Genomic DNA, 20,503 nt, shown 5'->3' with positions numbered 1-20,503 from the left:
CCGCTGGGGCGAGTGAGGAAGCTTGGTCCTCGCCGGCCACCATCCCGGAAGTAGACTTTAGAGGAAGAAGTAGTAAGACGCTTGGAGATAAACAGCGTTTCTTGAGATTCTGGGTGCGGGTTCACAGAAGCTTAGGTAGTCTGTGTTAGCTAGGAGAAACTCAAGAGGTTTCAGTCACCTCTCAGGAAGGAGCTCCTTCTCTGCTGAGCCCGATCTGATTTTGGTAGGGCAGGGGGTGGCAGGATCTGGATTTGGTAGGTCAGGATGAATGAACCGCGGGCCTTCTGCTAACAGTCCCTTTGAGAAATCAGGTCTACGCTCTTCAGCAGTGGGGACCTGGAGAAGAGCTGACGCTTTAGTTGCTTATCATGGCCCAGCGGGCAGTGTGGCTCATAAGCCACGAACCAGGAACTCCACTTTGTGGCACCGTCAGGTTCTCCAGGTAAATGTCTGTCTGAATCCTCAGAAATGATGAATCGGAAGATGGATGCTGTAGCATGTGTGGCACTGTGTCCCTGGGTCCGCCACGTTGGCAAGTCACTTATCCTCTGCTTCATCTGTTAAACAGAGATTTTAATACTGCTACTACAGGGTTGTGAGAAGTGAGAGTTGCGTGTTAAAATAGTATGTGTCTTTTAACATCAGTTTTATTGTATTTTAGCATGACTATATATTTGCTGTATTTAGTATTACTATACTGAATATAGGATTGCTGTATTCTAGCACTAACTCCACCTGCTTAGGATTGATAATGGAATGACGAAAGGAAGGGATGATAACAACGTTAACCATGTTTCAGAATTTTTACTTTTAATAATAAAAACATTCGAGGACGTTTAATTCATAGAAAATTCTTGCTTAGTGTCAGATGGTTATTTCAACTTACTACGATTTTATTTCTAGAAATTTTCACATAGTTAATTGTTAATGGAAATTGAAAAAATAATTCTGTTCCCTTAACAGGATGTAAATTGATTTGGTCCCTTTTTAGAATTTGCCATATTTTATCTTAAGTAGGAAAAAAAAAAAACTAGACAATAACTGATTTGTAAAGTGTGGTGGTGATGTAGTTTTGGAGTTTGGGGGCCTTGGGTTCACTCTGGGAAAGGTTTCACCAGAGCTCCCCTTTCAGCAGCATGCTGTGAGTTTCCCAGGCAAGTTTCTCCATGAGACAGAGACTCAGCTATATTTAAAGAGCAGGTTTATTAGGGAAAAGGACAGAGGAGTATAGGATTCTTGCATAGGCACAAGCGGGCAGGAAGAGTTGCATGGAAAGGGATAGGCTTGCTGAGAGAGGCCTGCATGCTTGCAGGCAGGCAGCCTTAAGGGAGGGGCCTCCTTTGTGGGAGGTCAGTGCAGAGAAGCCCTGGCATGGTACAGGTTACTGGGCAGGCAGGAGGCTGCTGCCCTGCAGAAGGAGAGAATAGGGGGAAAGAAGCACCTCCATAGTCAAGGTGGGCAGAAGACTGCTGCCCTGAGCCACTGCAGAGACTGCCCTGATATAGTCCATTTCTCTTTGAGAGTGGCTCACTCCTTTGGGGGTGGCCTGTGCACTGCTGAATTTGGATAACTACATGTATCTTTACCCTCAGGTCTGTGCTTCCAATAGCCCCTACAGCAGTCTGATCTAGGAGTCTCTGTAACTGGGTTAATGGTCATGTTAGTTCCTTTTGTCGCTACCTCCATGTATGAGTCAGGTTCCAACCTTGTGATGCCTCCCCCAGGTTTTCTACTCTTTTCCTCCATCTGTGATGTTGAATTATTTTCTCATTTAATTCTCAGTGGTCGTTAATAGTAATTTCTTTCCTAAAATTTCATTCTTCTTTAAGAAAAACTATAGTGAAGTAGCAAATAACTGAATTGAGTTTGAGGCACATAAAGATGAATAATTTTCAATGGAAAAATGGTTGGCAGCTTGGATATGAAAAATTCCCTCCTTGCAACCTGAATAAGTTTTCTTACTGGAAGTGTTAGTTAGAGTTGACCACTCCCTGTAACCCACTTTTTACTGGTCTATGTTTATTGTTGTACCCAAGTAAAGAGGTTAATAATATTCTTTAGTATGGCTCATTAACCTCATTGGTCCATCCAGTGGACTCCTATTTTTTATCTACTCCTTTGGGTATCTTTATTCTTGTCATTCCCCTCTCCCTCACAAGTTAACTGGTACTATGCCCTTGTGTGCGTGTGTGTGCGTGATTCTCAAATTACATAATTCAGAATTAGATGTGCTATAGACTTCCTTTTCTTATATGTGTCAATCTCTCAGCATTATAAAGAAATATCTGTTTTACTTTGTGTTCATGTAGAGCTGTGCTGACCAATAGAATTTTCTGCAGTGGTGTACATGGGAAATATTCCAAATCTATGCAGATATGTAGCAGCTAATCATATGTAGCTATTAAACCTTTGAAATGTGGATATTATAACTAAAGAGCTCAATTTTTAAGTTTAAATACCCACATACAGTTAGTGGCTACTATATTGACCAGTGCACATCTAGACCAGGGCTTCCTCTTGGTCTGTAGTGGTCAGCCCATCCTCCACATTTCACCTGTCTCCAGTCCTTTGTGATGATCTCCCAGTTTGCTTCCTACTTAGTCATAAGAACATTGTTGTAGTATATTTCTTCATAGAGACCCAGAGGGCTTTTCTATGCTGATTTTGGCTAAATACTACCAATTACCTCATCAGAATACTTTCACCAGTCTATAGTCTCACCATAAAGGATATCTTAATTTCATTTGCATTTCTCTGTGTAGCAATGATTGTAAGCCCTTTGGATTTCCTTTTCTGTATTGTGTGTGTATTGGTGTATATATAAATATATAGTATATGTCTACATATATTTATATATCCTCTGCTTTTTCTTTGAGTTTTTTATTTTCCTATTAGTATGCAGAATATATTGTGTATTCTTGATACTAGTCTTTCTTAATTTTTAGCTGTTGTAGATATTTTCTCTTAATTTATCATGGTCTAATAACTTCATGTTGTTCTTGGTTAAACAGAAATCACTAATTTTATTGCAATTAAAGTGGTTAGCATTTGGGGGGATTAGTTGAAACCTTTCACTACCCTTATTTTCCAAAGATACCTTCCAGTATTATCATCTCTTAACTTTATTGATTTGTCTGTTACGTTTAGGCCTTAATTCACCTGTAGTCCATCTTTGGATTTGGAATAATAACAATCTCATTTCATTTTTTTCACTATACTGAGGTCTAGTTTTGTTTTTTTTTTTTAATGATTTATTTATTTATGCGTACGGAACTGGGGTACAGGCCAGAGGTGGGGTGGGTGAGAGGATTCACCAGAGACAGAGTGAGGAGCAGAACAGGCAGATTAACTAAGTACACTGCTGAGGCTAGCAGTGGGTGGGCCAGAAGAGGTCTGCCATGCCTCGTGGGTCAGCTCCCTGGCCCGGGATCAAGCTTCTGATACAATGGCTTCAGACAGCTTCATAACGCAGTGCTTCAACTCAGTGCACCACAAGGGAGAGCCCAGGGGTCTAGTTTTTTAGCATCACTCTCTAAGCAGTATATATTTATTTTCCCTGATGATTGTTGTGGTGCTGTTGACATTTAATATGTCTCCCATATAAATATGGTCTGTCTCAGTTCTATTACTTTGTCCATTCTTTTGCCAATACCATACTATATTCATATCGTTGTCTTTGTAGCTAGTCTTAGTATTTCATAGAGGTTAAATTTTTCATATTTACAAATAAGTCAGAACTTCATGTTTTTCAGAATTTTCCCCCACTGTACCAGTAGAAAATTTTAGATAGATTTCTCTGTGGACTTAGCATGTGGGTTTAAGTAATTCTATTATTTATTCTATATCATTGAACAAGTTAACTTTGGTTATTTGTAATTTCCTGACCTTTTGGGACTAGTGTTAGAGCTAAACAGATAAGCACTGACTTTTTATCACACATGTGCCAAAGTATAACAACCATCATTTAAGATTTAAAAAACACAACCTTTCCTTGAACTACTTTTTTCCCCACAACAAAATTTTGCTTAGGTTTAGAGACTTACCGTCCAAATAAATAATAGTAATGTTAGCTCAGTCTGGCTTAGGTTGGTATTGTATTGTTACGCGGCCACTTAAGGTTTGAGTTCTGTTTTTGAAAATACCTAGAATAAGTCTGAAAGAACAAGGTGAGTTATCCAACACTACTTACTGAGCACACATTGAGGCATTCTATGAGGTCCTGGATTAACATGTCTTTTCTAGCATCCAATCATAAGCTTCTTACACTTAAGAAAAACTTATTATTCTCTAGCTACCTAGAGGATAAGACACTGAACTGAAGTATAGTCCAAAGTTCTCAATTATTCTGATTCAGAGATTTAGAGAAAGAAATGGTGTTCACTGGCTGGGCCATTTCTGGCTAATTGTTCCTTCTCCTTTCTCAGTCAGAAAATGAATCAGGTTGTAAATGAGTGAGGCTCACTAATACATGGGTGATTTTGAATACATTCTTATATTTCTTTTTAAAAACGTGGTAAAAAAATTGTTTTGACTCTATTCCTGATCCTTGATGAGAATTACGGTTACGTTCTTTAGCCACTCCTTAATTTTACAACTAAGATAATAGACTTAGGAAAGTTAAGTGACTTCCACAAAAGTTAATAGCTAATAGATTTCTTTGTTCTGGACTTTGGAGTAAGAGGAGGAGTAAGAAAAAAGTATGTAATTGTAAACTATGAAAAAGTGATCTGACATTTCTTTAAATGAGCAAAAAACCTTCTATTGTTTCTTCCCAAAAGAATATGAATTAGTCTACTTATCATTCAGGGTAAGGCATGCAAACCATAAAAGTGTATTTAGATTTTATTTGTTTTACCTCAGTAATATCTTCTAGAGCCATAGAGATAAGTCATTATTACTAAAATGCTTATTACATATTTTTGAAGGGGGTAGGAAGACATTTCAGGATACCTGCTGCTAATTTGTTCCAATTGAGTAGAATAGAACATTCCTGTTAAAATTTTATTACTTCAACTTGGGAATCCACAACTGTAGATGGTTAAACAGCCAATTCTTTTGATCCTCATCTACTAAGATGAAATCAGAAGAAAGACCTTATAGATACCTAAAATATATCCCACTATTCACTCCTTCCCTAACAAAAGGAAAACTGAGTTGCCAAGAAACTAGAATTTTGAATTAGACCCATAAAATCTACCTATTTAAAAAGTGAGTAAATTGAATTAGGTATGTTCAGTAATAAATAGTGATACTTTATCATTTGAGAAGGATAGGAAGTTTACACTAGTAAGAATTCAACATGTGGCTTAATTTGGAGGTAGGGGTGGTGGCTTTTGTAGATGTTTGTATGTATTGTGTATTTTATTGTTGTTACTGTTGCCTTTTGTTTTGGGTTTTATTTTTGGATTCTCCCACTTTTACTTTACGTGAAAGTGTCACTTATGAAATTTTTATTTCTATAATGCAGAAGATACCCAACTGTTGAAAAACGAGCCAAAATCTTCAATGGAGCAAGTTACGTGCCTATACCTGAAGATGGTCCCTTTCTTAAAGCACTGCTCTTCGAACTTAGGTTATCGAATGATGATAAGGACTTTGTTCAGAGTCGTGATAGCTGCTCACACATCAACAAAACTTCTGTCTATGGACTCCCACTAGGAGGTGAAGAACTCTGGCCAGTTGTTGCTTTCCTGAAGAATGACATGATATATGCTTGTGCTCCACTTGTTGAACAAGTGTTAGCCCCTCGTCCCACATTAATTAGTATCAGTGGAATTTCACAAGGCTTTGAACTACTTTTCGGGATGCAGGATTTTCTTTACTCAGGTCAAAAAAGTGACACTGAGCTAAATACAAAATTGAACCAATTGTCAGATTTGCTTCTACAGACTTGTCCATTTGGTACTTTGTTAGATGCCAATTTACAGAATTCATTAGATAGTATTAATTTGGCTTCTGTAATTCAGTCACAAAAGCAGCCAGCCTGGAAAACTGGAACATACAAAGGAAAGCCACAAGTTTCTATTTCTATCACTGAAAAGGTCAAATCCATGCAGTATGATAAACAGGATATAGCAGATACATGGCAAGTTGTGGGAGCTGTCACTTGCAAGGTGAGTTTTTTTTTTTCCCTTGTTTTATTATGCCACTTAATATCTATGAAGAAAAGTAAAATTTTCTCACATTGTTTTCATAATTGTATGGCCTTCTTGATTTTTATCTAAGCAGCAGTTACTAGATGTGAGAGGCATGTGAAATTTTGTTACCTTTTGCATTCTTTACTAATCGTATTAGTTATATCTTGCTGTGTAATAAGTAGCCCTACTACTCCAGCAATAAGCATTTATTATCTTCATCCTTTTAATGGGTCAGATCAGAAGCAGCTTAGCTGGGAACTTCTAGTATAGGGGTCTCTCATAAAGTTGCAGTCTAGATTTCAGCTCAGGTTATAGTCAACTGAACATTTGGGGCTGGGTGGTAACTCACATAGCTAACCTGTTAATGCTGTCTCTTGGTGGGAAATCTTCCTACAATTCCTTTCTCTATAGAGTATTCAACAGGCTATTTGAGTATGTTCTCACAACTTGGTAACTGACTTCCTTTAGACCCAGTAACCCAAAAGAGAGCTAGACAGCACAGTTGGTAACTTTCATTACCTAAATTATTGCCTAAATTGAGAGGTCATATAGCACCACTACCACCACTTTCTACTTACTAGAACAGTCACTAATTCCACCAAAACATTGCAAAGAACAACGTTAGCATTTGTGAAAATATTTTAAAACCACCGTATCTGTTTACCATATTCTCTAGCGGAATTTGACAAATCTCTCACTTAATATCCAAGGTAACTTTGAAGAACACGTTTCACTTAAAAAAATCAATAGGTTAATATTGACTTTCTGGTTCACGCTTAGAAAATAGGAAAAGGCAACAAAAATATAGCAGCGATTGTGTTCAGTAATGACAACAAATAAAAATCTTTCAAGTGAAGGCCCTCCCAGGTGGTGCAACGAATTAGGACACACCACTGCAGGCTGGCCGCAGCTGCTTCAGTGTGAGTTTGATCCCTGCCCCGGAGGTGATCCACATGGTGCAGCAGACCTCTCCTGTCTCACCGGCTGCTCCCCTCAGCAGTGTACTTTGTCGATCTGCCTGTTATGCTCCCTGCTCTGTCTCTGGTACATCCTCTTACCGCCCCTGCACCTCTGGTTTGTACCCCAGCTCTATATGCATAAATAAAGAAATCTTTTTTAAAAAATCCTCCAAGCGAAATTTGTACTAGGGCATACTAATAATACTCACATCTTTACTTTTCTAATATTTCCCTCTATTCTCTGTATTTACGAATGTGAACTTTCTACCAAATTTAATGTTGAGTACCTAGGGAAGTCAATTTCAAGAAGAGTTAGTCCTAGCAGACAAATTGGGTCTTTCTTTTCTAAACATAAGAATTTGTATCTGTTTTAACGTCACCTCTATCATGATCAAAAATACTCCATTTGTTAATTTTATTAAAAATGGTAAGTGGCTCCAAAATTAAGGTTTTCATTGATTTGGTCATTAATAAGTCTTAAAGTAGTTGATCTATTTTTCTCTTAAGTTCTATGAAATAAAAAGAGGAAAATTCACCATTACTCTGTTTTTATTCGGTGTGGCAATAAGTGGAGACTATGTTATATATATTTTATTATTAATATCAATGTACCTCAGCTCAAACAAAGGTAGGATACATAATTTCAAAAAGATGCTGTTGTCAAATATTTTTTGATGAACAATGTGCTATACACCTATATACAAAGAAAAATGTAACAATTCTTGCTTTCAAAGAACTTAAAATTTCAGAAGGAAACAAACAGGGGTGCAAACAATAACCAAAAGGTGGGGGCAATTATTGCATGAAGCAGACAGTGTATATGAGAGTGGAACTAGATGCTTGCATATGAAACTCAACATTACACCTGCTGAGTTCTAGGTCTAATCAAACCGAGCATTCAGTAAGTCTTCCATGGCTCAATTATCTAGTTTTATTGGGTGCTTTAATATAGAGATAATTGTCAAGCTAGAATTGAGGTACAAAAGAAACCTGACTATTGTTATATACCTAAATGAGGCATATCAATCTGCTAGGGTTAGAAAAAAGCCACAACAAATTCTGTGGGAGTAAAGTTGTTTAGAATAAGAATTAGAATTAACTTGAGGATAAGAAGAGTTGAGTGAGTGGAAATCTTTGATCCTCTAACCACAGCCTTCCAGAAATAGTAAAAGTTGACTTGAGTCTGGAGAGTGAAAGTATATTGAGAAGCCAGAGTTCACAGAGAAAGCTGTGAACCACATCCTATAACATCAAAGCAGGAACTCATAGATATGTCTATCAAATGTTGCATCTGGTCACCACAACCTTAAAGCAGGAGCTCAGAGGATGGTCTTTAAAGCTGTCATATCTAGCTTCCGTGACCTTCCAAGAATACTTACTTCCTTTCCCTTTCTACTGTCTGAATCGCCCAGAAGTTCCCATTTGTCAGCAAACTGACCCAAAACACACAAGAAGATTCTGAATTTTGTTGCATAGCAGAAGCAGGCTGTGGAGGTTAACAGTGTAAAGGATAAAGCTTCAGAGAAAATATTAAATGAACTGAGTTTAAGAAGTGAAAAGAGGATTGTAGCTGATAGGACTAGCACATATAAAAATATTCAGGTATAAGAAATGATATTTACCTATATACTATGGCCAATCATGAGTATGCTCCAGTGTCCTCTTACTATGGCAAAAAGGTGTGATAGGGCCCCGTTGAGGCCAATAAAGTCCCTAGTACCAACTACTGACAATCCAGCTATCCAAAAGATAATCAAACAGAGGCTGATCAGCCAGGAAGCTGTGACTGTCCATCCCCAAGCTCGATGCCAAAAAGCAACTTGGCCTACCAGAAAAGCAGGCATATGGGCATAGGTAAGCGAAAGGATAATACCAACACTTGAATGTCCAAGAAGATTAACCTGGATGAGGATAAGTCTGCACAGGTGACTCAGAAGATAATGTATGACAGTCTAGACCCAAAATTGAAGAGAAATATGTTCAAAAAGCAGGCAGATTCTCAGAATACACTCACAAGCTGAAGCCGTACAGAGCTCACATTAAGTGTCAGGCTGAGACCCAAAACCTAAGATCAAGGAAGCATGCAAGTGCTGTCAGAAGTGGCTCCAGGCCAACACAAGGAGGATGAGACCAAAATAATAAAGAAATTGTGATTTGAACAGTGAAATTTAAGAATCTATTATAGTGTTAGTTATAGGGCAGAAAATGATTATAGAGGTAGATGGCAGACAATGAAAGGCTTTAAAAGTAATGTAAAACCAAGGGTGAACTACTGAAAGGCCTTGAGCAAGGGTACAATATAATTAGAATTATGTTTCATTAAGAAAGCTCTGGCATGCATAAAGAATTGATTACAGGAAAGCAAATCTAGATACATGTTGAGACATTTTAAGAGCCCATACCAATGTGTTTGTAAGAGGCATGGAGAGAAGTCAGTGGATTTTTAAGGGTTTAATGTAAGTATAGGGCTCCAGGAGGGCACTTCTGGTTTCTGACTTTGGACTCTATAGCATGATAAACCAGTGTTCGCACAATAGAATAAAAAACAAAGTACTTAAGGCCATGGGAAAATACTTAGTATTTTTTTTTTTGTGAACAAGTTAGGATGCAACATGCTGGTCATTATGTGTGGGTATCCTGATTTTATAAGAAAACATGAAGATATATGAACTGAGGACCAAAAAAAAAAATAATAATACACTTTTAATCTGTTAACTGATGGTAGAGTCATAGACAAATTTAGTCTTCTTAAATGTCTTTAGCATGTGTTTTTACTGTAACTAAAATTTCATTTTTTTAATGAAAGAAATGACAGCATGATAGACGGAAAGCCAAGAGAACTTCATCTTGAGAAAAGGTGAGTTAAGTTGTGCACTATGATTCAGATAAATTTAGAAAAGCTTCACCCTGGGACCTCCCTAGTAGCACAATGTGTTAAAAGCACAGCACTGTGAAAAAAAGCCCTACCCAGAAGATGTGTGCTTTTAAGATCCTAATAATATCTCTTTCCATCTATACTGTAGTGTGATTTAGAAGGAATCATGCCAAATGTTACCATCAGCTTGAGTCTCCCCACCAATGGATCTCCACTTCAGGATATACTAGTTCATCCTTGTGTGACTTCTCTTGACTCTGCCATTCTGACTTCGAGCAGTATTGATGCAATGGATGATTCTGCATTTAGTGGCCCTTACAAGTTTCCTTTCAGTCCACCTTTGGAATCATTCAACTTATGCTACTATACTTCCCAGGTAAAACAACTTTGGAAAAGTTGAGACTTTTGCTAACCTTATACTTATAAATTTTTAAGTAATTCACGCATTTGATCTAAAAGGAGAATTTTTCAGTGAGTTATTACTAGACAATAACTGATTTAAAGTGAAGGTTCAGTTCTTTGAATAGAATGCCTCTTATTTCTGGTTTCATGTGATAGCATAGAATGGTTTTCCAAGTCATGAGAATTGTTATTTTTTTAATCTTCCATAATGAGGATTCCATGGTCATAGGCTAGACCCTGGTATGATTTAGTCATAATTTGAACCATAAACTTAAAATTCTTAACTGTAACTGTAATTATAAGTATTTAATATTAATAGCTTTTATTGCTTATTGAGTAACTGTTTTGTGTCAGGCATTGTCCTAAATACTTTATTACATATATTTTCTCTAGTACTTTAAAAATAATAAGGTTGGGGCCCTCCCTGATGGCACAGCGGGTTAAAGCCCAGCACTGAGAATCTAAAGCCGCTTCCGCATGAGTTCAATTCCAGCCTGTCCCGGAGGTGACCACATAGCGTGGCAGACCTCTCCTGACCCGGCCGCTGCTCCCCTCAGTAGTGTACTTCGTCGATCTGCCTGTTCTGCTCCCCACTCTGTCTCTGGTGAGGTCTCTCGCCGCCCCCTGAGACTCTGGCCTGTACCCCAGTTCTGTATGCACAAATAAATAAATCTTTAAAAAAATAAATAAATAATAAGGTTGGATTAGTCCCATTTTATAGATGAGGAGAGTCTCCAAAAAGGCAAATGACTTGCACAAGATCTATAACTGATAAGTAGCAGATTCTGGATTTGAATCCACATTTTCCAGAACTGAAACATAATCTTTTCTCCTATGCCCTTAGTCTCTTGTTCTAGTTGCGAATCAGTAGTTTAGAAGAACCTACTCACACAAACTTAAGTAAAGGGAATTTATTTTAAGACTGTAAGAGGCATTGCCATTCAAAGATAAGGAGTAGACTCAAAGTGGGTCTAAAGACAGACTATAAAAACTCAGTAATACACTCCATGTTCTAGATTATACTGTCCATCTCATCTTTTTTTAAAAAAAAGATTTGTTCATGTATACAAGAATGGGGGTACAGGCCAAAGTTATGTGGGGTGAGAGGATTCACCAGAGACAGGGTTGGGGACAGAACAGACAGATCTACTGAAATACACTGCTGAGGGGAGCAGGGGTCAGACAGGAGAGGTCTGCTGTGCATGTCTTTTTTTTTTTTTTTAAAGATTTAATTTTGCATACAGAACTGGGGTACAAGCCAAAGGCGCAGGGGCGGTGAGAGGATTCACCAGAGACAGAGTGGGGAGAAGAATAGGCAGATGGACAAAGTACACTGCTAATGGGAGCAGTGGGCGGGTCAGGAGAGGCCTGCCACACCATGTGGATCACCTCTGGGATAGGGGATGGAACTCATGCTGCAGTGGCTTTAGCTTCCTAGTGCTGTGCCTTAATCTGCTGTGCCAACAGGGAGGGCCTCATTAAAAAAAAGAACATCCTCTTTTTTAATGGATGTTCTTGGCTTGTATATGACATTACAGTTATGACCTACAGTGTATACGGACAGTGTCTCTGTGTCTTACATCACAGTTACCAACCCTAGCCTACAGATAGATTATTTCCACTTCAATCTTGATAACAAATTGATCGACTTCTGAGCTAGAAGGTATGGAAATCACAAAATACACATAGAGAAATAGGAACTGTTGATAGATTGACAGTGATCGGTAAGTCTAGTCTACACCTGTGTTGCAGATTCTAGAGAATATGTAAGGCATGAATTTTGCTAAACAAGAGGATGAAAAAGATTCTATTGCACACCTTTATAAATCACCTTTCTCATCTCTGGAAACAGAAAGATGGAGAATCCCTGCCCTCAGAACTAAGGAGTTCTGTCATCTATTACCAAAACAACTTGAAATGATACCGTCCACACAGATAGTAATTTATAATATTTACCTGAAATCTCTTTAATGTTATAAGCCATTTTACTTTAAAAAAAAAAAACACTTGAAGCCATTAGTTATTAAAGGCATATCTTTATATAATCTATATCTCTGCATATTACTACTAGCCTTTTTTTCTCAATGGTAACATTGATATTTTAGATGTTTTTCTAAGACTATATAAAAAACTTGTTTATTTTTGTTTCTAGGTCCCTGTCCCACCAATTTTGGGTTTTTACCAAATGAAAGAAGAAGACATACAATTAAAGATAACAGTTAATTTAAAACTTCATGAAAGTGTGAAAAATAATTTTGAATTTTGTGAAGCTCATATGCCTTTTTACAATAGGTAGGAATAAAATAATATGATGCTATGATTTTAACCTTAGTACACTTCCATTGCCTTGCAGTAAATTGTCCTTATTTCTTGTCTGTATGTTCTAAAAATTTTACATTATTGAAATGAATGCTGATTCTGAATTAAAGCATTATCATAAAAATAATCGCTGACCTTAAATATGTCTATTTTTTTTTTTTTTTTTTTGGTTAAACTTAATAGTATGCTACAAATATAAGCCAATGTACCTTCTTCTGGCATTGTTCATCCTGGCTTTATTTCCAGCAATTTCCCTGTATTCTATATAGCTGTCAAGTCCAACTAACATCTACTGGTTTATTAAGCCACCATGTCATATGATTATTTCTTTATCTGTTCTTTTAATGTACATATAGCATAGTCATTTCAGAGGATACCTACATGTATAATAAAAGCTTGATTTTAATATTATGTCAATCCATGTAACTATATGATTTTATAGTTGCTGTTAGAACAAGTAGTGTGTATCACTGCCAGAAATGCTCATTGTTCCTGGTGGTATTTGTTTGTTTTTTGTCCTTCTGTTAAATAATTATAGCAGGATCTAACTTGGGTTTTATCTGTGATCATTTTTACATTTCTTTTTTTTGAAGAGGTCCAATCACACATGTGGAATACAAAGCTAGTTTCGGCCAACTTGAAGTATTTCGAGAGAAAAGCTTATTGATCTGGATTATTGGTGAGTTAGGTTTTGTTCATTGATTTTGTTTTTCATTCATTTGTTGTAGAATTTACTTGATGTATTCGTTTTTAGGACAGAAGTTCCCCAAATCAATGGAAATTAGTCTTTCTGGAACAATAACTTTTGGGGCCAAGAGCCATGACAAACAGCCATTTGACCAGATTTGCATTGGAGGTACAGCGTATTTAAAGGTATGTATATGTCTGACTGAGGACCTTAAGTTGCTTTGCTTCATTTCTAATTGCATGTATCGTAATTGATTTTTTAATTTTCCTTTTAGCCACTTTGGAGACAGTTCCTTTTTTGTCTAAGTCCTTTTTTAGAATTTTTCAGATTCTTTGTTTAGTATTAGTTATTTTTTATTTCACTTAATGCTTAAAAAAATTTAAGTTGAAACAGTCAAGTATAACCTAAATATTCCCGACTTAAACTAGTTTTTCCTAATTCTTACCACCTGAAAGGTAAAGGTGTTTGAAAAATACATGTGAATAATTGATCAGCACCAATGCCTTTGCTGTTCTAAGGAAAGAATGAACACTTCTGACCAAAGTGGTCAAGGAAAGCTAGAGTTTAAGCAAAGCTCTTTGAGGTAAAAACGAACATAAAGGCTTGAAGATGACTAACATTTGTATAGGTAAAGAAATGACTTGCAAAAATGAACAATGCACACTAAGTATACCAGACCTATTGTGGTCCAACTGTTACCAGAAATAGTTGAGGTCTGGATTTTACTCTTTTGGTAGAAAATGTTAGACTTTGAGTGCTGAGTGACCTTACAAAAAGCTATTTTATGACTGTTGTTTTCATATGACTGTGAAGAAGATGCTAGGGGAAAAAAAGAAAAGTAGCTTCTTTTAAACTATATTAGTACCCAAATGAAAGTTAGTAAATTAATGATGCTGAACTAGAGCAGTGTCACAGAGTAAGACAGGAGTAACAGTATGATACTGCTGTGAGACCTGTGATAAAGGTAAAGCCTTGGTCCCTAATTAAATATAACACAAGAAATAGTTTTAAGTTAAGGTAATATTATTTTAAAAATATATGTCACTTAAACCAGATTTAAAACTCCAGAGAACAAGCCCAGGTGAGTCTCCTTCTTTGTGTTATCTCCAACATCTAGTTGCACATAAAGATTTGATGAATGGATAACATATTTAGAAGAAAGTACTGATAATGGGGAAGGTTGGGAGTAGACTTTTCAAACATGTAAGTTACTGCTAAGAGCAAAAATATAATCATTCAGTAAGTAGCTAGAGCCTGAAGCTTGATTTTTCAAAAGACAGCTCAATTATATCAGAATTTAGGTGTTATCTATGGAGAAGAAGTAGTTAAGGTAGTAGAAATGAAAAAGGGTGAAAGAAAGGAAAAGTAAGAGAAAGCAGAAAGACGTTTTAGAGAGCCAGTAAAGGAACCTGAAGGACTTAACAGAAATGTAGCAGAAAAGCCTAAATAGGACAGTATCAAATACATCAAAGAAGAAAAATTGGAATCTATTTATAAATGGAATTAGGGGAAATAGTAGTGATGTCAGAACTATAATGGTACTCATTTCTTGTTTTAGATTTACCTATGTCTGTCTATAAGCTTCATTTCAAAAAAACTATAAAAACTACTACTTCCAAATACTTTTCTGATTAAATGTGGGATTTTTGCCCTTTTGTATATCTTTCAGAGGTAGGGATTGTGACTTTTTTATTTCCATCACCTGTCAATTATAATCTATCAAAAGCCTGAATTACATATTTGTGTTCACTGAATGATTGTTATAGTATCTAGTCATACAGAAATCAACTATGTCATAACTTCCACCATCCAGAATTACCCCTAGCAGTCCAGCATGTTCTTTACTACTAGGGATAATTTGAGTCAAACCAGAAAAAAAAATTGTTGAGGAGATTTGAAAATTACATTCTAAGCATGTGATCAGTTACTTTGACACTCAAAAGGAGAAAGTGAGGGAAAGGGAATAATTTGTAGTAAAGGAAGATTGAAGAAAACAGTATACAGAGAAGACTGTATAAGAGAAGACATCTAATCAGGATTTTGCAAAATTGGAAGCTTTGCAACAGTGGTGAGGAGAAGATGGCCTCAGCAAAAGGAGATGGATCAGACACAGTTATGTCATAGTTCATGTGACTGCCATTGTGACTCTGAGGCACCCCAGCACTGAGCCTTCAGAGATGTGACCTAATGGCCCACTCTTGCCATTTTTGCTGGTGCACAGTTTCTACCACTGACACCACATAATTAATTAAATCCAGGAATGGTGGATTGATTATGTTATAGTGTAGCCCAGAGTGGACTTGGGCTGCCAGTCTGTGGGGCCTCACCCACAGGCTCAAAATGTAATTTTCTGCAGGCACACAGAGAAAGGGTAATGGGGTTATTTACAAAAAGGGGAAAGAAAAGGAAACAACCCAGGGAAAGAACAAGGGGTACAAAGTAGCTGAAATACTTTACCAGCGGCTAAGTTGGAGCTCTAGTCCCAAACTAATGCTGCTAGCCCCAGTCACACGGTCAGAGCAGTTGCTCCAGAGATAGAGAACCATTACCTCTCCAGAGCGACAGTTGGAAATCCGCTCACTATTTATCCCCCAGAGTCCCAGAATGCCTGCTTAGCTGCACCCTTGGTTCCTTGCAGTTCTCTCCTTGGTACTGCTAATTGTAGGTTTCCAATCACTGAATTAAGGAGTGGAATCCAGAAAGCTAGAGTAGGAGTGGAGTCCCCCTAACAATTACATTGTAGAACCTTTTTATAGGGGAAAGAAGAAGTAATAAATATTTTATTTGGGAGTAGTATTTATATAGGGTGTAGGCCAGTGGTCCAGCGGTTGAGAGGATTCACCAGAGAGTGGAGAACAGAACAGGCTGATCTATTGAAATACACTGCTGTGGGGCGTTGCAGGTGAGATCAGAGAGGTCTGCTACACCATGTGGGTTGGCTCCGTGGCTGGGTATCTCCACAGTGGCTGGTGATAGCTTGATTGTCTAACTTTAATCCCTGTGCCACCAGGGAGGCCCCAACAGCTTAGTTTTCTAAAGTTAAATTTCACTTTTCTGGCAAATTGAGTAGAGCATTTCATTCCCTCCAAACACCAAATAAACTGGTGTTTCTGTATTAGTAATTACAATCTTACGTTTTGCTAGAAGGTAGATACTGTTTTGCTATAATATCTATATATAGATATTTCTGCAAATAAAAGAACTATGTTGTGAAATGCATCACAACCATATAGCCTTAGTGATAAAAGTGAATATACAGAACAACAGATACGATAGAGGAAAGAGTACCAGCTTTTGTAAATGATCAGTTAGGTCTGAGTCAAATGCCAGCTCTGATGCTTATATACTGGGATGTCAGTCACTTTCACTTCTTACTCAGTCCATTTATTTATGAATTAAAAAAACTTTGCAGTATGGACTAGAGTTTGTGTTAGTGAAGTACCTGGTGTGTGTTAAGCACTTCATAATGACACCCTTACAAAGAAACAGGCCTAAGGCAAGAAGGAAAAGCTGTGTGTATGTGTACAAATTCATACCCACACAATGTTTGAGTTTAGTATTTGTAATTCTTATTTTGTGAACTATATAAGCTAAATCCCTGAAATTATGTCAGGGGAAAAAGTGTAACTATCATTTTTACCAAGCAATCATCTCAACTTGTTGTTTCTCTCCTTTTTCTAGCTTCATTTTAAGATCTTAGATTACACTCTCACTGGGTGTTACGCAGATCAGCATTCGGTTCAAGTTTTTACATCAGGAAAACCAAAGATAAGTACACGTAAGTTTTACAGCTTCAAAGAAACTTGAAATTAAAATGATGTTATGAGATAATAACCCAAAGTAAAATTAAAGTGTAACAGAAAGAGACTAGAAAATAATCCCAATTTATAAAAATTGTGGCCTGAAGCCATTCTATATAACAGGATGTGTACTTGTCTGCCTTCAGTTTATAAAATAATCCAGGGGAGTAAGAATTGAGTTAGAGGTGGGCTTCAGTATAAAGTTGCATTTGTTTCAGTCTGGTTATAATATATACTGTTGCATTCATAGATTGTTCAGGGGGACTTTGGTATTGGACAGACAAGGTCTTGAGTCTGACTCAGAATTTATTAGCTGTGTAACTTAGGGCAAGCCAATGTAGTACTTGAAGATGTTTTGTTTCCTCATCTACAAAATGGTCCCAGAGCCCTGCTTGGGTTTCATTCCCAGTTCGCTATTTAGTACTACCTATGTGACCCTACTCTCTCTCAGTACCCTCATCTGTGAAATATAGATAATAACACTCACACAAGGTACTATGAGGATGAATGAGTTGTGCCTGGCACTAAATGCTAGCTGTTAGTATTTAAATTAACATTACCATTATTATGAGCATTATCGAACTATTTTCAAAACTAAGTTGTATATTGTGAATACAGATTTTATTTTCAAGATGATAACAAAGTAAAGGGTTTTGCATAGTGGCACAAAGTAAGTCATATTCTGAAACTAACAGAGAAAGAGAATAAAAGATTGGTCATAATTATCCATTTAAAATAGCTTTTTTCACTCAATATATATGTTTAAAAAAAAGGTGTATATTACTAAAATGCCCCAATCTGCATTATATACTCTGAAAATTATTTTGGTATGTACAATTAATATGGATACTTATATGTCAGACATACTCTAAAAAGATACTGTCAGTCTCTTAGGTAATCTATAACACATTGGTCTCTCATCAATGTTATATTAATCTATAACATTAGTCTCTCACCAGAGAGACTTAATGTTATCTTTCCTCTCAATGTTAAGTGAATTCAGAACTGCCTAATACACACCAAATTATATATCCATGGTGTAAAATGGAAAGCAGAATAGAAAGCAGCTAGAACGAAGTAGACTTAGCTAAATGCAAACAGAAACCTTTGCCAAATATATTAAGGAGAATAAAACTGTTGGGTTTAGATAAATGTTCCTTACCCTGTACTTGAAAGTTTCAAAAGTTATAGAACTCGGAACTACAAAATTCTAAGAATTACTAGTGAATGGCAATAATAAAATCTGTGTAATATAAACAGAAGAAACCATGTTTTCTCACTAGGCTTTACCTTACGTAATATTTGTGGATGTGTTTTATAGAAATGCTTTCATATAAAACTCTTTATAATGCATTTTTTTAATGAAGGCATAATATGATTATGGCAGTTTAACCAAAAGGCAATGGTTTGGTTTGAATGCCAAGTAGACCAGTATTTTATATGGGATAATAAAAGAGGAGAAAATGCATTTGTCTAAAGCTATAAAAGCAAAAATTTAAATTTGATCGGAACTATAAGAAAAAACACTAAAGCAACATTTTAAAATACTACTAGAAAGTTGTTTATTTGTGTCTGTGACTCTTTGAATAGGAAAACAATAGCAAGAACAGAATCAGGGTCATGGTGAAGAGGTTACAGAAAGGAAACCAAAACTTCCTAATGTCTTTGTAGTTGAAATAATGAGCCAAGAAACAATTTAGGGGGGTGGGGGGGAATGGAAAATTTTGCGTAAATGACAGTATGTCATAAATTTGACATAAATATGCTGAAAGGTAGATTATTCAAATATGTAAGGAACCCATGTTGTTTAATGCCTTGATAAAATACACTACAATGGCTGTTTCATAGTATTACTTTCCTTGAAATGCATCCCATGAGTTTTAAAAAAAGCATGACTTCCCTCTCTTCTTTGAGATTTTGTAAAATAATTTGTCTTCTTTTTTTTTTAGACCGGAAACTAGTTTCTTCTGACTATTACATCTGGAATTCTAAGGCCCCTGCTCCAGTAACATATGGATCATTATTACTATAACTCTCTCATGTTTAAGTGCGACTTATACAAACTGACATAGCTTAAATTAAATCACTCTTTTGTTTTTAATATATATGTATATAACCCATCAGTAAAAAGCAATTATTGAATCATTTACTAATAAAAGGCTCCATTTTCATGTTTTTAGCCTGCTATGGTTTGAAAGAACATTTTAAAGACTAATGTCTCCAATTTGTTTCCTTTTTATTTTACTCAAATATGAGTCAGCACATTAAACAGTGTAGGCTTATTTCAGGCTAGTCCTTGATGTCCCTGCCTTACATGTTCTGCCCATGTGGCAGACATGACTAATCGATCAGAGCCTCTTTGTCCTCTTTAAGTCTCCTGGGTAGAGGCTCAGGATCTTTAGTACATACAACAACTCCTGATGGAATATGGTTGATATGCAAGATAAAAAAAACTTTGCTTTCCCAACCTCAGTACAAAATTCCTAGTGCAATGTGTTGTTATAGAATACCATAGACCACATTAGAAACAACTGTATATAAATTCCTGAAAAAAGAGCCAAGGAAAATAGTTTAAACAGTAATCTTCTTAATCAAAATTATTTATTGGCTAATAACCCTTCTATTTAAGATGTTTTTGTTTTAGAATGACTTTTCGGATAAGCTTATTAATCTGCCATAATAACATTTCGCTTACAATGTCAGTAAGCACATTAAGATGGACGGGATACCGTCAGAAGATGAACAGAGTATTTTGTAATCCCTTAATGTCTGTAGCTAAATTTTTAAATATAAATTTACATATATTTCTTGCCTGTGTTTTATCATATTGATATTAATGAATAAATGCAGATAAATTTGAAAGCCATCATGTGGGTAGTGTCAGTTTAATCATATTTCATGGTATCTTGCTTTCTTATGTATTCTCTTTGTTTCTTCAGGAACCATCTAGTCATAATCTTTACTCTCTACTTGTGTGTTATACTTAATTATATGTCACATTCTGTTTTTGAAGCGATCATTGTCAAGACTTAAAGTGACCATTTAAGATAAGATGAAACCTCAAGATCCTCAAAACTTAAGCTGTGTCAGACTTCCTTTTACAGAACAGAATTGGAAGTGCTATTTAAAATTATAGACTATTACTCAAGTAAATTATATCTTGGTTTCTGTTTTTTATGAATCTTAAAAAAGATTAGAAAAAGCAGCTAACTCCTCAAGAGTTCCAGTAGTTGAAGGGATATTGCATATAAATTTAGGATTTGAAATACAATTTTTCAATTAGGATCAATCTTATTCATACAAATTCTCATTTTCTATAAGGC

The 20,503-nt window shown here is 36.3% G+C and overlaps 1 protein-coding gene across 2 annotated transcripts; it reads left to right on the top strand.

Annotated features, from left to right (window-relative positions):
- The first annotated feature begins 42 nt into the window (after positions 1-42).
- On the top strand, positions 43-20,032 carry AP5M1 (adaptor-related protein complex 5, mu 1 subunit). Of its 2 annotated transcripts, XM_004681841.2 has the most exons (8): positions 48-442; positions 5,468-6,113; positions 10,120-10,347; positions 12,526-12,665; positions 13,286-13,371; positions 13,447-13,565; positions 17,062-17,158; positions 19,130-20,032. In XM_004681841.2, the coding sequence occupies exons 1-8, from the start codon at positions 369-371 to the stop codon at positions 19,210-19,212; spliced, it is 1,473 nt and encodes a 490-aa protein (XP_004681898.1). In that variant the 5' UTR covers positions 48-368; the 3' UTR covers positions 19,213-20,032. The 2 variants fall into 2 exon arrangements, with proteins under 2 accessions (XP_012579765.1, XP_004681898.1); XM_012724311.1 differs by lacking the exons at positions 17,062-17,158; positions 19,130-20,032 and having other exon boundaries at positions 43-442; positions 13,452-13,559.
- Positions 20,033-20,503: the final 471 nt, after the last annotated feature.

This window comes from Condylura cristata, unplaced genomic scaffold (assembly GCF_000260355.1).
Source record: "Condylura cristata isolate star-nosed mole 26May11 unplaced genomic scaffold, ConCri1.0 scaffold00013, whole genome shotgun sequence".
Lineage (NCBI taxonomy): Eukaryota > Metazoa > Chordata > Mammalia > Eulipotyphla > Talpidae > Condylura > Condylura cristata.
The sequence above is the reverse complement of the archived record's forward strand: the minus strand, read 5'-3'. Positions and strand labels throughout refer to the sequence as shown.